The sequence below is a fragment of the Haematobia irritans genome, chromosome 4 (assembly GCF_050003625.1).
Source record: "Haematobia irritans isolate KBUSLIRL chromosome 4, ASM5000362v1, whole genome shotgun sequence".
NCBI classification, from domain to species: Eukaryota; Metazoa; Arthropoda; class Insecta; order Diptera; family Muscidae; genus Haematobia; species Haematobia irritans.
The window spans coordinates 60,521,255-60,538,469 of record NC_134400.1 but is presented as its reverse complement, the minus strand read 5'-3'; the positions used below and the strand labels follow the sequence as shown (position 1 = coordinate 60,538,469).

Sequence of the window (17,215 nt, the reverse complement as noted above, 5' to 3'; positions counted from 1 at the left end):
TAACCCGTGCCATCTGGCCCTTACTGGGTTTCACGTTTACTACGTCTCTACACTGATGAAAAAGACTGTTTTCGGTGTAAAATTATATGATTGGAACTTTTTAAGTGCAAACATATAAAGTTCATAAACTAGCATAACATGTTTGCGACATATATGCTAATATGTTAGAACATGTTATGTTTGGGACATTAAATTTTTTTAATATAATATGCGTGGATGCAAACATTGTTAGTTTAGAAATTGCCTATGCACATATATGTGGTGCCTTAAAAATATATACACACAAAGAAAATTTCATTAAATGTTTATTTTCTACCAGTTTATGCCTAAGGTGAAATATAATATGCATTCTTTGGACCGAGTTAATTGTGTGCAGTTCACACTTTCTATACCAGTATGATAATCAATCTGTTCTTTTTCTTTGCAGAATGATACTATGAGAGTTCTTTATATGTACAATGAACAGGATCCAATCCACGGATCTTTTAAACTTGGCCAATTGCCTGATCCAGCATCATCATTTCGTCCATATAGACCTATGCTGCTGATACAACGTTCTCCCACAAACTACAAGCATTTAGATCATGTGCGAGTTCTGGAGCTACGCAATGAAGATGTGGAGCTGCCAGGAATTGATGATACTCAAATCTGGTGTAAAATGTTCAAATTGGATGACATGAAGCATAAACACCATTTAATAAGGGTAAGCAATCGTTTACTACAACATTGTAAAAATTACGCAAATATGCAATCTATTAAAATTAAGCACACACTTAAAGGGTGATTTGTTAAGAGCTTGATAACTTTAAAAAAAAAAAAAACGCATAAAATTTGCAAAATCTCATCGATTCTTTATTTGAAACGTTAGATTGGTCCATGACATTTACTTTTTGAAGATAATTTCATTTAAATGTTGACCGCGGCTGCGTCTTAGGTGGTCCATTCGGAAAGTCCAATTTTGGGCAACTTTTTCGAGCATTTCGGCCGGAATAGCCCGAATTTCTTCGGAAATGTTGTCTTCCAAAGCTGGAATAGTTGCTGGCTTATTTCTGTAGACTTTAGACTTGACGTAGCCCCACAAAAAATAGTCTAAAGGCGTCAAATCGCATGATCTTGGTGGCCAACTTACCGGTCCATTTCTTGAGATGAATTGTTCTCCGAAGTTTTCCCTCAAAATGGCCATAGAATCGCGAGCTGTGTGGCATGTAGCGCCATCTTGTTGAAACCACATGTCAACCAAGTTCAGTTCTTCCATTTTTGGCAACAAAAAGTTTGTTAGCATCGAACGAAAGCGATCGCCATTCACCGTAACGTTGCGTCCAACAGCATCTTTGAAAAAATACGGTCCAATGATTCCACCAGCGTACAAACCACACCAAACAGTGCATTTTTCGGGATGCATGGGCAGTTCTTGAACGGCTTCTGGTTGCTCTTCACTCCAAATGCGGCAATTTTGCTTATTTACGTAGCCATTCAACCAGAAATGAGCCTCATCGCTGAACAAAATTTGTCGATAAAAAAGCGGATTTTCTGCCAACTTTTCTAGGGCCCATTCACTGAAAATTCGACGTTGTGGCAGATCGTAAGTCTATTCATGATGAAATGTCAAAGCATACTGAGCATCTTTCTCTTTGACACCATGTCTGAAATCCCACGTGATCTGTCAAATACTAATGCATGAAAATCCTAACCTCAAAAGAATCACCCTTTATTTCGATAGCATATGAAAACCAAGTGGTGCGGCATAAACTAATATATCCAAAAAACAATCGAAAATATTTCCAATTAAATGGTTAATTAAATGTAAAAACAAGTATATGCGGCCGTAAGTTCGGCCAGGCCGAAGCTTATGTACCCTCCATCATGGATTGCGTAGAAACTTCTTCTAAACACTGCCATCCACAATCGAATTACTTAAGTTGCGGTAACGCTTGCCGATGGCAAGGTATCTTAAAACATCCTTACACCATCTTCTAAATTGTATGTAAGTCCATACGTGGTATATATTAAATCAAAAAAGATCGATCCAATACTTATATAATTCAGTTTGACAAAGTAGACATACAATTTTGACAAAATTTTCTACAGAAATAAAATTTTAACAAAATTTTCTATAGAAATAAACTTTTGACAAAATTTTCTATAGAAATAAAATCTTGGTAGATTATTTGTGGCTCGAGTGGCAACCATGATTATGAACCGAATAAAATTTGAACAAAATTTTCTATAGAAATAAAATTTTGACAAAATTTTCTATAGAAATAAAATTTTGACAAAATTTTCTATAGAAATAAAATTTTGAAAATGATGAAAATTTTATTATGAACCGAATAAAATTTTAACAAAATTTTCTCTAGAAATAAAATTTTGACAAAATTTTCTATAGAAATAAAATTTTGACAAAATTTTCTATAGAAATAAATTTTTGGTAGATTATTTTTGGCTCTAGTGGCAACCATGATTATAAACCGATATGGACCAATTTTGTGTGATTGGACCAATTTTGGTATGGTTGTTAGCGACCATATACTAACACCACGTTCCTAATTTGAACCGGATCGGATGAATTTTGCTCCTCCAAGAGGCTCCGGAGGTCAAATCTGGAGAACGTTTTATATGGGGGCTATATATAATTATGGACCGATATGGACCAATTCTGGCACGGATGTTAAAGATCATATACTAACACCATGTTCCAAATTACAACCGGCTTGGATGAAATTTGCTTCTCTTGGAGACTTCGCAAGCCAAATCTGGGGATCGGTTTATATGGGGGCTATATATAATTATGAACCGATGTGGACCAATTTTTGCATGGTTGTTAGAGACCATATACCAACATCATGTACCAAATTTCAGCCGGATCGGATGAAATTTGCTTCTCTTTGAGGCTCCGCAAGCCAAATCTGGGGATCGTTTTATATGGGGGTTATATATAATTATGGACCGATGTGGACCAATTTTTGCATGATTGTTAGAGACCATATACCAACACCATGTACCAAATTTCAGCCGGATCGGATGAAATATGCTTCTCTTAGTGGCTCCGGAAGCCAAATCTGGGGATCGGTTTATATGGGGGCTGTATATAATTATGGACCGATGTGGACCAATTTTTGCATGGTTGTTAGGGACCATATACCAACACCATGTACCAAATTTCAGCCTGGTCGGATGAAATTTGCTTCTCTTTTAGGCTTCGCAAGCCAAATCTGGGGATCGGTTTATATGGGGGCTATATATAATTATGAACCGATGTGGACCAATTTTTGCACCGTTGTTAGAGACCATATACCAACACCATGTACCAAATTTCATCCGGATCGGATGAAATATGCTTCCCTTAGAGGCTCCGGAAGCCAAATCTGGGGATCGGTTTATATGGCGGCTATATATAATTATGAACCGATGTGGACCAATTTTTGCATGGTTGTTAGAGACCATAAACCAACACCATGTACCAAATTTCAGCCTGGTCGGATGAAATTTGCTTCTCTTTTAGGCTTCGCAAGCCAAATCTGGGGATCGGTTTATATGGGGGCTATGTATAATTATGAACCGATGTGGACCAATTTTTGGGCGGTTGTTAGAGACCATATACCAACACCATGTACCAAATTTCAGCCGGATCGGATGAAATATGCTTCTCTTAGAGGCTCCGGAAGCCAAATCTGGGGATCGGTTTATATGGCGGCTATATATAATTATGGACCGATGTGGACCAATTTTTGCATGGTTGTTAGAGACCATATACCAACACCAAGTACCAAATTTCAGCCGGATCGGATGAAATTTGCTTCTCTTTTAGGCTCCGCAAGCCAAATCTGGGGATCGGTTTATATGGGGGCTATATATAGTTATGGACCGACGTGGACCAATTTTTGCATGATTGTTAGAGACCATATACCAACACCATGTACCAAATTTCAGCCGGATCGGATGAAATTTGCTTCTGTTTTAGGCTCCGCAAACCAAACCTGGGGATCGGTTTATATGGGGGCTATATATAATTATGGACCGATGTGCACCAATTTTTGCATGGTTGTTAGAGACCATATACCAACACCATGTACCAAATTTCAGCCGGATCGGATGAAATATGCTTCTGTTAGAGGCTCCACAAGCCAAATCTGAGGGTCCCTTTATATGGGGGCTATACGTAAAAGTGGACCGATATGGCCCATTTTCAATACCATCCGACCTACATCGATAACAACTACTTGTGCCAAGTTTCAAGTCGATAGCTTGTTTCGTTCGGAAGTTAGCGTGATTTCAACAGACGGACGGACGGACGGACGGACGGACGGACGGACGGACGGACATGCTTAGATCGACTCAGAATGTCACCACGACCCAGAATATATATACTTTATGGGGTCTTAGAGCAATATTTCGATGTGTTACAAACGGAATGACAAAGTTAATATACCCCCATCCTATGATGGAGGGTATAAAAAACAAGTAGATATGGACTCAAATTCGGCGGACGTGTTACATGATGTTACATGATAGAATTTTAAGGGAGTTTGATTGACAGATATTCTCCCAAGCAAATCGGTTCAACCAGTATGCTTCCCGAAGTTAAATTAGATCAGTTTCAGGATTTATGAAAACCATTTTTGTTAAGTTTTAGAGGAATCTTAATCTCCTCTAAGCGCAAAAGAAATCCCGATAAAATACTACTATTCATATGATTTGAAATGTAAATTCTATAAATTGGTACACACATTACTCGAATAAGCACGAAAAATAAAATCGGGAAATTTTATTTAGTGGAATTTAGATGACCAGTGCAAAAACATGCTTGCAACAGACAGATTGAAATCACTAGAATTTCAAATGCTTGAGACTATGTATACCTTAACATACACAATCGGGAATCAAAGAGATATAAACGGACTGACAGACTTTCTACACCCTTCATCCTATTGTGTATGTACCCACATCATCTATACAAAAGTCATTCTTACATTTGCTTCCCTTTAAAATTGTTTTCAACAACATCCGAACGTAAAGCAGACTGCATAACATTTGAAAAATCCACATTCATAACAGGTTGGCTGATAAGTCCCCGGTCTAACAAAGAAAAACACATTTTTTTTTGTCAAAATTCGTTTTTATTATTCAACATAGTTCCCTTTAAGAGCGATACAACGATTATAACGACCTTCAAATTTTTTGATACCATTTTGGTTTTGGTTGGCCTCAGTTTCGGCGATCGCATCTTCATTGCAGCCAAAATTTTTCCCTGCGAGCATCCTTTTGAGGTCTGAGAACAAGAAAAAATCGTTGGGGGCTAGATCTGGAGAATACGGTGGGTGGGGAAGCAATTCGAAGCCCAATTCATGAAATTTTGCCATCGTTCTCAATGACTTGTGACACGGTGCATTGTCTTGGTGGGACAACACTTTTTCTTCTTCATATGGGACCGTTTTGCCGCGATTTCGACCTACAAACGCTCCAATAACGCTATATAATAGTCACTGTTGATGGTTTTTTTCTTCTCAAGATAATCGATAAAAATTATTCCATGCGCATCCCAAAAAACCGAGGCCATTACTTTGCCAGCGGATTTTTGAGTCTTTCCACGCTTCGGAGACGGTTCACCGGTCGCTGTCCACTCAGCCGACTGTCGATTGGACTCAGGAGTGTAGTGATGGAGCCATGTTTCATCCATTGTCACATATCGACGGAAAAACTCGGGTGTATTACGAGTTAACAGCTGCAAACACCGCTCAGAATCATCAACGCATTGTTGTTTTTGGTCAAATGTGAGCTCGCGCGGCACCCATTTTGCACAGAGCTTCCGCATATCCAAATATTGATAAATGATATGACCAACACGTTCCTTTGATATCTTTAAGGCCTCTGCTATCTCGATCAACTTCATTTTACGGTCATTCAAAATCATTTTGTGGATTTTTTTGATGTTTCCGTCGGTAACCACCTCTTTCGGGCGTCCACTGCGTTCACCGTTCTCCGTGCTCATTTCAAAACGCTTGAATTTTGCATACCAATCAATTATTGTTGATTTGCTTGGGGCAGAGTCCGGAAACTCATTATGAAGCCAAGCTTTTTCTTCCACCGTATTTTTTCCCTTCAGAATACAGTATTTTATCAAAATACGAAATTCCTTTTCTTTCATTTTTTTTACAATAACAAAAGTTGCTTCACAAAAGACGCTCTATCTCACAAGCTAATTGACTTACAGACGTCAAATTTTGATACGAATCATTTGAAGATTGGTACTATATAAAAATAATATGCATTTAATACTAGCGACGCCATCTATGTATCAGACCGGGGACTTATCAGCCAAACTTTTATGCTCATGTATAAAAAAAGAAGCAAATATGTGCTCTTGCTTATTCCGAGAGCAGAGTAGAGAGAACTTGTAGAACTTGTTTCTTGTATATGTCATAGACCTTATAATACATAGATGATCCACTATTCTGTTTAAAAAAATGTGTCAGTTCCAAAAAGAGTCAGTCCCAAACATTAATTTTCGCGCATTTGTTTTTGTGTTGTTCGTAAAGAGCAATGCTGCTCAAAATTAAATTTCGTATTTTCGAGGTTTTGGTCACAATTTTTTGTTCAAATATGAACTTTTAATATATTAGTTTATTTATAAATCCTCTGTTGCATCATAAACGTTCTAATTTTGTGTAAAATTGGCAAACTACAAAAAGGAAAAGATTGTAAGCGTGCTCTTATTTTTCTCGTTTATTCTTAATCTTCGGAACTGTCAAACATAGTTTGACACCCATGGCTCATCTATGTATTATAAGGTCTATGGCAGGGATGGAAAATACAATTTTTAAGAAAGTACAAAAAAGGTACTTTTTTGAGCGAAAAAGTACTTTTCACTAAATTTTAGTCTTCGCTTACAAAGACTACCGTAGTATTTTAATCGCGGCTGCCACAGCTCTAATTTATGGTACTAGGTACATTTTCTGTGGATAAATAAAAATAAATTTTTGACAAAATTTTCTATAGAAATAAAATTTTTGACAAAATTTTCTATAGAAATAAAATTTTGACAAAATTTCTTATAGAAATAAAATTTTGACAAAATTTCCTATAGAAATAAAATTTTGACAAAATTTCCTATAGAAATAACATTTTGACAAATTTTGATTACTTTTGTCTCAAGTTTCGACATTAATTGTGATGTTTTGCATCACAATTAATGTCGAAGCGTAATATAGAATCGTGTAGAAGCGTAATATAGAATCACGTGATTTTTCGACTAAAACACTATTGAAATTCAAGCAAATCGTATTTGTGACTATGGCTTTTACAATATCGAGATTTTCTTCCCGCATGAACTTGTCTGTTTTGCCAAATTTGTAAAAGACTATTAGCAAATAAGTTTGTTAAAGACTTTCTCAAAATATTAAAATATTTTGACAAAACTATTGTACCATATATCTGATATCGGCTCAAAAATGTCTACACAAAAGGTACTAACTCATTCGCGGGGGTACTACGGTACTGACCAGAGTGAAAAAGTATTGAAAAAAGTACTATAAAATATTTTGACAAAACTATTGTACCATATATCTGATATCGGCTCAAAAATGTCTACACAAAAGGTACTAAATCATTCGCGGGGGTACTACGGTACTGACCAGAGTGAAAAAGTATTGAAAAAAGTACTATAGTACTGCATTTTCCATCCCTGGTCTATGGTATATGTGATATGTGGTCACACACATACACACAAACGGCAGCAAAGACCATAACAATGTACATTTGATTTTTAGTGATCGGTGGCAACATTGATGAACGAAATGAGATATTTAAGTAATCCAAAAAGTAATGATCAATATTGCGAAATCTTTACATATACACTAAAAGCATTATTTTTTCTTTTTTATGACCTCAAACAATGCATGTCCACAAACAATGCGATATAGTGGTAAAAACTTTGAGGACAGTCCTCAAAGAATGCAAATGGCCTCAAACAAAACAGTATATAAAATAAGTAAGTAAAGTCTAAAGTCGGGCGGGGCCGACTATATTATACCCTTCAACACTATGTAGACCAAAATTTGTGTAACCATCTCAACTCCTTCCAATTTGTTGGGAGTTATTATGAATGTTTATATTCCCATGTATAAATATATCTTAAGGTATATATTGGTTAAATATCGCCAAGATATGTGGGTTGTGATATACGAGGGCAGTTCGGAAACTTCTAGCCTAGCACAAAAAGCGCGGTATAAACAGAAAAAAATTAAGTGTTAAAAAGTCCGGTTTCTGAATTTAAACGTGGTCGTACAAGCATTGAAGATGAACCACGTAGTGGACGTCCAAAAGCAGCAACAAAAACAGAAATTGTAGCCAAAGTGCATGATATGGTATTAAATGATCGACGAATAAAAGTGCGTGAAATTGCTAATATCATGGGCATCTCAAATGATCGAATCCATTTAAATTTGCATGAAGAATTACAGATGAAAAAGCTTTCTGCAAAATGGGTGCCGCATTAGTTAACAGTCGATCAAAAACGCATAATAAGAATTAATATTTCTCAAGCTTGTTTGGATCGTTTTATGCGAAATAAAATGGATTTTAAGCGTCGTTTCATAACTGTTGATGAGACATGGATCCAACACTATACTCCAGAGACAAAAGAACAATCCAAACAATGGACTGAAGCTGGAGGAAGTGCCCCAAAGAAGGCAAAAACAATTCAATCGGCTGGTAAGGTTATGTCAGCGGTTTTTTGGGACTTCAAATGTATTTTATTGATTGACTATCTGCAAAAGGGTAAAACAATAAATTCAGAGTATTATTGCAACCTTTGGGATCAATTAAATGTACAAATTCGAGAAAAACGTCCTGGCTTACAACACAAAAAAATAAATTTTCATCAAGACAACGCACCAGCGCACAAAGACTGTCATCCACAATCGAATTACGTGGGTTGTGGTATCTTAAATCGCTTTCTAAATTGTGAGTTAGTCCATACGTGGTATATATTAGACAAACAAGGTATGTGTAGGTAAGTCTATATGCAATTGTAAACTTGATATGGACTAATTTTTGTGTGATCGGGGATCGATTTATCAGAGGGCTATTAACTATAGACCGATATGGACCTAGTTAGGTATGGTTGTTAACGGCTATATACTAGCACAATGTACCTAATTTCAACTGACTAGGATGAAATTTGCTCCTCCAAGGGGCTCCAAAACCAAATCTCGGGATCGGTTTATATGGGGGCTATATATGATTATGGACTGATATGGACCACTTTTGGCATGGTTGTTAAATATCATATACTACCATCACGTAACAAATTTCAACCAGATCGGATGAATTTTTCTTCTCCAAAAGGTACCGGAGGTCAAATCTGGGGATCGGTTTATATGAGGGCTATATATAAGTATGAACTGATATGAACCAATTCCTGCATGGTTGTTGGATACCATATACTAACATCATGTACCAAATTTCAACCGAATCGAAGGAATTTTGCTCTTCGAAGGGGCTCCTGAGGTCAAATCTGGGGATCGGTTTATATGGAGGCTATATATAATTATGGACCGATTTCGATTAATTTTTACATGGGTGTTTGATGCCATATATTAACACCACGTACCAAATATCAACTGAATCAGATGAATTTTGGTCTTCCAAGAGGCTCCGGAGGTCCAATCTGGTGATCGGTTTATATGGGGCTATATATAATTATTGACCGATGTGGACCAATTTTTGCATTTTCGCGCCGGATCCAAAAAGAACATTTCACTACTTTTTTGGCGACGCATTTTCTGCTGGGTGGGTACTGGTTCTGATATTTTAGAAAGAATTGTAGCCGTTGCAAATAAAGTGAACGACTAATAATGGGGAAACTTACAACAAATTATAGAATTGCATGTAACTTCTTTCTTTTCTCACTGTGGTTATAAATGAACATATCGAAATGTTCGAATGGTATGCTCTTTTGTAGTATATTATTGATTTTTTGTTGAAGTTAACAATTAGTGTTGTTTTAACAAATTTAATGATACAAAACCTGCTCAACCAAAAATGACGCTGCGCCCCCCTGGAACCTCGTGGTGCCCCCTAGGGGGGGCGCCCCCCATTGGGGAAGCTCTGTCTTAGGGGCTCCGCAAGCCAAATCGGGGGATCGGTTTATATGGGGGCTATATATAATTATTGACCGATGTGGACCAATTTTTGCATAGTTGTTAGAGACCATATACTAACACCATGTACCAAATTTCAGCCGGATCGGGTGAAATTTTCTTCTCTTAGGGGCTCCGCAAGCCAAATATAGGGATCGGTTTATATGGGGGCTATATATAATTATGGACCGATGCGGACCAATTTGTGCATGGTTCTTAGAGACCATATACTAACACCATGTACCAAATTTCAGCCGGATCGGGTGAAATTTTCTTCTCTTAGGGGCTCCGCAAGCCAAATCTAGGGATCGGTTTATATGGGGGCTATATATAATTATGGACCGATGCGGACCAATTTGTGCATGGTTCTTAGAGACCATATACTAACACCATGTAACAAATTTCAGCCGGATCGGATGAAATTTTCTTCTCTTAGAGGCTCCGCAAGCCAAATTTAGGGATTGGTTTATATGGGGGCTATATATAATTATTGACCGATGTGGACCAATTTGTGCACGGTTGTTAGAGACCATATACTAACACCATGTACCAAATTTCAGCCGGATTGGATGAAATTTTCTTCTCTTAGAGGCTCCGCAAGCCAAATCTGGGGATCGGTTTATATGGGGGCTATATATAATTATGGACCGATGCGGACCAATTTGTGCATGGTTGTTAGAGACCATATACTAACACCATGTAACAAATTTCAGCCGGACCGGATGAAATTTGCTTCTCTTAGAGGGTCTGCAAGCCAAATTTGGGGGTACATTTATATGGGGGCTATATGTAAAAGTGGACCGATCTGGCCCATTTGCAAAACATCCGACCTACATCAATAACAACTATTTGTGCCAAGTTTAAAGTCGATAGCTTGTTTCGTTCGGAAGCGTGATTTCAACAGACGGACGGACATGTTTAGATCGACTCAGAATTTCACCACGACCCAGAATATATATACTTTATGGGGTCTTAGAGCAATATTTCGAGGTGTTACAAACGGAATGGCAAAGTTAATATACCCCCATCCTATGGTGGAGGGTACACCAAGAAAAAAGTGCCTTCGGAACTAGAGGAAAAAATTATCATCAATTTATTTTAGCCAATTTATTTCCATTAAGTTAAATTTTTGTTTAAAATAATAAAATTTACTTGCTTCAGTAAAAAAATCCTAAACTTAAAGCGGTTAGGAATAGTTCATTAAGTAGAATAAGGCATGACATTTTACTAATACTGTTTTCTTCGCTGGGTATAAGAATTTACTACTGAACAAGAAAATTGTATTCACTCACTGTTAGAAAAATATGTTTTTCATATGTTCCGATATAAATAAAATGTGTTTCGGGCAAAATTTTAAAACACAATATATTTAAGTGCGAACATGTAATGTTCCTATACTAACACTAAATGTTTGGGACACCTATGTTAATATGTTAGAATATATTATGATTGGGGCATGAATGTTTCATAAAAAGCATATGTGTGAATGCAAACATATATAAATTTACAAATTGCGACTAAACATACATATGTTGTGATATTTTATTCAGAGAGCGACAAAAAGAGAGTATAGAGAAAGAAATAGAGATGGAAACCGGGAGAGTTGTCGAAAGATATCAACATAACATAGCAAAAGAATCAAAAGAGAGCAATTTCTGTGAAACCGCTTGTATGTTGTTTCGGAAAACTGTTTTATGATAAGGCCAAAAATTTGATATGCTTAAGTCTAAATATTATTTAATTTGAATAAAGAGAATAGACATTCGGAACCAAGAGAATAGCATTTGAAAAAAAAACAGCATATGTTTTCAAATATAAAAGCGGGCATTAAGTTCGAGTTTTACAGCTAAAACAATTTAAAAAGTTTATTTTCTTTAAAATTAATTATTAAAGAAAAATAAAAGGCATTTTAGAGCGATGGTGTTAAATGCTAGTAAAAAACTGTTCACGCCTAAATAAATGTATGTTTATATTATAAAATTATTTATGTATGTTTATACTCGACTCCACGTTCTTCTTTTGTTAGAGTTTTTGAATTCCTTCCAAATTTTAAAGTTTTGTACCAAAAACAGTTTTTGTTACAAAATTGTTATTTTTGCAATAAAAAAATAATATTTTATCCAAAAATCCGTCAATTTCGTTTATATCAAGAACTGTTACTGACTATAAATCTTTAATAACCCACATTTCGAAGTTTCATTATAAAAATTTAATATAGTATAAATATATGTAAATAAAAAAAAAAAAAAAAAAAAGTTTTCGGTCGGAGCAGGGATTGAACCCACGACCCTTTGCATATAAGGCAGACAGGCTAACCACTGCTCCACGTGTCAAACAAATGTATGTTTCTGTTAAATAATGTTATGTTTGCATGGGCTCTTGGGCGCTGCAAACTATGCTATATAAATATAACTTATAACGATAATTATCTAATGGTGACTATAACAGCTACGTAGCCCAGTGAATAGTGTGTTGGCTTACAAACTGTATAGTGCTCGGTTCGATTCTCCGTGCAGGCGAAAGGTAAAATTTAAACAATTTTATAAAAGTGAATAATTTCTTCAACTTTATTTGTATTACAGAAAAAGGTGCCAAGAACTAAAATATTTCGTGGAAGTCAAAATAACGAGTATGTTAGGGAATGAGCACAATCGTCTTTGGGAAAAATTCTTCCAAGCATATAATATTTTTGGCTCAAAATGCTTCCAAACATACAATATGTTCACATAAAACAAACATATTAATGTTTCGGCAGTATCCAATAATATATGTGCTTCCTGCAAAATATGTTTGGAACATATGTTAAAAAAGCGATTTTTTTGAGGGTGCTGACAACAAAGCATTCGTAACAATAAACAAAATATGAACTAAAACCAAGTTTCCTCAAATTTCCCGAAATAGTAAAATTTCTTACAAAATGATAATTCTGGCTTCCTTTATTATGGAAATCTTATCATACATACGAATAATACTTGGATATTTTTCCTGAATTTTATACTAATTGAACTTGAAAAAGAAATTTAATTTGATTTTTTAAATAAACGATTTCACCAATTTACACGCGTTTTCGCTTGATCAAATTTTGACCGTATCACCCTTTATTAATAAAACGTGTATTTTATTGAAGAAAAAATTGCCTATATAAATAAATAAAATTGTATTTAAAAACGAAGGTAAGCAGTTCTAAGTTTGAAGTAAAAAGGTTTACCACAAATATCTAGGATTTGTCCCAATGAATGAAAAAAGTTCAATAAAATCATTTCATATATGAATTCAATTCAGTTAAATTTTTTCATTCTGTAGTAAATGGTACATAAATATAGGAAAATGTTAACTAATATATGTGGAATGCATTCTAACTAATTTCAACGAAAATCACATCGTTCAAAAAAATAGAAATTTCTTAGAAATGTTTTTTCTGGGTGTATAAAGAAATGTTTTTTTCTGGGTGTATAATAAAAATATATTTGAAAAACTATTCTCTTTCATTGATAGGCTAAGAAGTTTCCGAACCGCCCTCGTATTATTTGGCCAATTCGGGCGATATTCCCACAAGTCGGAACTTTATTTAAAATTCTACCATTCTGTGGAAAGTTTAGCATTACAGTGTGTAGAATATGAATATTTAATTTATCCCGCCGTTGAAAAAATTTAGATTATGCTCAAGTGTAAAGGTTGCAAAAAATTCGAACGAATATTGTAGAAAGATTTCTGGCGATATATTTATAATCTTTTCGTCAAATACATAAAGATGTTCACTGCCAATTATTTGTTTTTTTTTTCACCGCTATTATTTATAATAGTGAATCAATCTTTACAATTCTGCGTTAAAATATGCGGTACTTGTAATGGTACCAGTCTACGCGTTTAGTAAAAGAATATGTATGTGTACCTATTACGGCGATATTCGGCTTAGAAATTTCCGATCTATAAAACCGGTCTATTCAGGTAGACAGTGGAACAACAATATACACTTGCCAGAAAAAATATTCGTACATATGCACATTTATCTTTTTACCAATTTAATGTCATTGATATGTTGTACAATTTACATACTTTTTAACGCGTGTCCAGAACTTTGTACCATAATACTTTGTTTTACAACGCTGATATATTAACAACCTTCATTTTGCAGCGAGAAAAAGTATTCGTACAAGCTTACTTCGGGGAATCCCACACACATTACAGAACAAACAAGTGAATAAAGAGCAAAATATAAGTGAAATCAAATAAAAACGGGGTTAGAAAAATTGCGTATGTTAAAATTTGTGCACTGCAAAGATGAAATTGTTGAACTTCTCTCTTATCACTGAGTGCTGCCCGATTCCATGTTAAGCTCAATGACAAGGGACCTCCTTTTTATAGGAAGCCTTATATATCCGAAATAAGTCGAAAGAAGCGAATGAAATTCGCCAACAAGTTTGTACAAATGGATCCAGAATTCTGGAATCGTGTGTTATTTTCAGACGAGAGTAAGTTTTGCATTTTTGGCATAAAAGGAAAACAATTAGTGTGGCGGAAAGTTGGAACAGCGCTAAACAAAGAAAATCTCGTTCCCACAGTTAAACACGTAGGAGGTGGTGTTATGGTATGGGGGTGCATGTCTGGCAAAGGTGTTGGAAAATTAACATTTATAAAGGGTGATACGGTCAAAATTTGGTCAATATAAACTTGACGTATTTCTCTCAATTTTGCATTTCAAAAACCTGAACACCCCTCATTTTGAATTTGTGTGTAGAATGTTGCTCCTAATTTGATTTTGAAATTCATTCTTCAGTTGTCAAAATGCCAAGCAAGAAGAGCAGCGTATCGCGAAAATCCGAGCTACTCGCACGCAAAGCTGGCAAAATCGCTAAAAGTTGCCAAATCAACCGTTACAAATGTAATTAAAGGGTTTGGGGAACGTTTGTCGACAGCCAGGAAGTCTGGATCGGGGGGAAATCGAAAACCGGAAGCCGCTGAGACGACAAAGAGAGTTGCCGGTAGTTTCAAGCGAAACCCTAACCTCTCTCTCCGAGATGTCGCAAATAAGCTGGGTGTATCGTCTACAACCGTGCATCGAGCCAAAAAACGAGCCGGACTATCGACTTACAAGAAGGTAGTGACTCCAAATCGCGATGATAAACAAAATACGACGGCCAAAGCGCGATCCCGGAGGCTGTACACGACGATTCAAAGCCGACTACAAGCAGCTTCCGGGACAGGAGTTTTATACCGCAAAAGGAAGGGGAAAGGTAGCGTATATTTTCAAGCACATAAAACTGTCAAAGTTCGCAAAGAAATATCTGTACCTGTGGCTTGAAAAGCAGCATTTTCATAGCTTCCGGGACTGTCAACCAAGAAATTTACGTGACAGAGTGTTTGATTAAACGTCTGCTGCCTTTCCTGAAGAAACACGGTTGTTCCGTACTGTTTTGGCCGGATTTGGCATCTTGCCATTACGGTAAAAAGGCCATGGAGTGGTACGTCGCCAACAACGTGCAGGTGGTTCCCAAGGACAAGAACCCTCCCAACACGCCAGAGCTCCGCCCAATTGAGAAATACTGGGCTATTGTCAAGCGGAACCTAAAGAAGACCAAAAAAGCTGCTAAGGACGAGCAGCAGTTCAAGGCAAACTGGCTTTCTGCGGCGGAGAAGGTGGACAAGGTGGCTGTACAAAATCTGATGGCAGGTGTCAAGCGTGAGGCCCGGCAATTCGGATTTGGAAAAGCGAAAGCCTAACTGAATATTTTTCCTGAATTTTATACTAATTGAACTTGAAAAAGAAATTTATTTTGATTTTTTAAATAAACGATTTCACCGATTTACACGCGGTTTCCCTTGACCAAATTTTGACCGTATCACCCTTTAGAGTCTGTTATGGATCAATATGGCTATATTAATATTTTGAAACAAAATTTACGCCAAAGTGTTGAGAAACTTGGCCTTGGAGATGATTATTGATTCCAGCAAGATAGCGATCCAAAGCACGCCGCTTTAAATGAGAAGTTGTGGTTGCTATATAATACGAAACATCAGCTCAATTTGCCTCCCCAATCTCCAGATTTAGAGCATTTGTGGGATTTATTGGAGCGTAAAATACGCCAACATGCAATATCGTCAAAGGAAATGCTTAAAAATGTTATTACGGCTGAATGGGTCAAAATTAGCGAGGAAGAAACTACTAAACTGGTCAATGTCGACTTTTTTAGGTGCTTAAACGTAAGGGATATCCCACAAGTTATTAAAACAAGTTTATAAGCCTGCAAAATGTAGAATAGATCAAGAATTACTGAATGTATACGAATACTTATTCTAGTGAATTTTTCCACTTTATTTTATTTTTCTTACATGTACGCAATGTGTAATATATATTTTTGATATTAATTGTTAAAAATAAAAGTACGCAAGTTAATAAATTCCCAAACAAACATTTTTTCAATCTTTCATTCATTATATCAATGGTTTAATAAGGCTTCTAGTGGTATGGACGGGTTGTACGAATACATTTTCTGGCAAGTGTATTTAATAGATAGAGGGTCATCAATTGGTTAATGCAATACAATCTCAATAGATTAGCTGCAATCATCTCTAGAGTACTCAGTATGGATCCGAATGAAAAGATTTTGAGTTTGAAAACCACATTTGTCTCGCTCTACTTTTTCGGTTCACATCGATGGGTCCACTTGATAGCGCATAAATTACGTGCTAACTCTGTTAATCACTGCTTGAATTTACACACAAGTAATCGCATCTAAACACATTTTAGTCTCTTCTTGGTCCACCGATACATCATGGATTGGTGTGAGAGGATTCCTACTTCTTCCTTTATGTAATGGATTTGCATTTAAAGCTATGTTATGTCTTGTCTGCTTCTAGTGACAAACGTTTGATCTTCGATCCTATAGGATGTGGTGAGAGAGCTCTATTAACTCCAGCTCTCACCTGGGGATTGTAATGAGAAGCAAAAGCTCAATTGTTCGTTTTTTTTTTAAATACCAGAAAGTTCCCGTTTGTAAATTTCGACTTTTCGCTACTCCAGATTTGGAAAGTCGTCCTTTTAAAATTTTAATTCAAAATCTTCGACTTTTTGTATC

General features: G+C 36.1%; 1 protein-coding gene across 1 annotated transcript in view; it reads left to right on the top strand.

Moving 5' to 3' along the window:
* The window catches only part of olf413 (DBH like monooxygenase olf413), a 341,496-nt gene that overhangs the window by 120,608 nt on the left and 203,673 nt on the right, over positions 1-17,215 (top strand). The window contains exon 4 of the mRNA XM_075307787.1: positions 428-703. Coding sequence (XP_075163902.1) covers positions 428-703 — 276 coding nt within the window. The remainder of the gene's footprint in view (positions 1-427; positions 704-17,215) is intronic.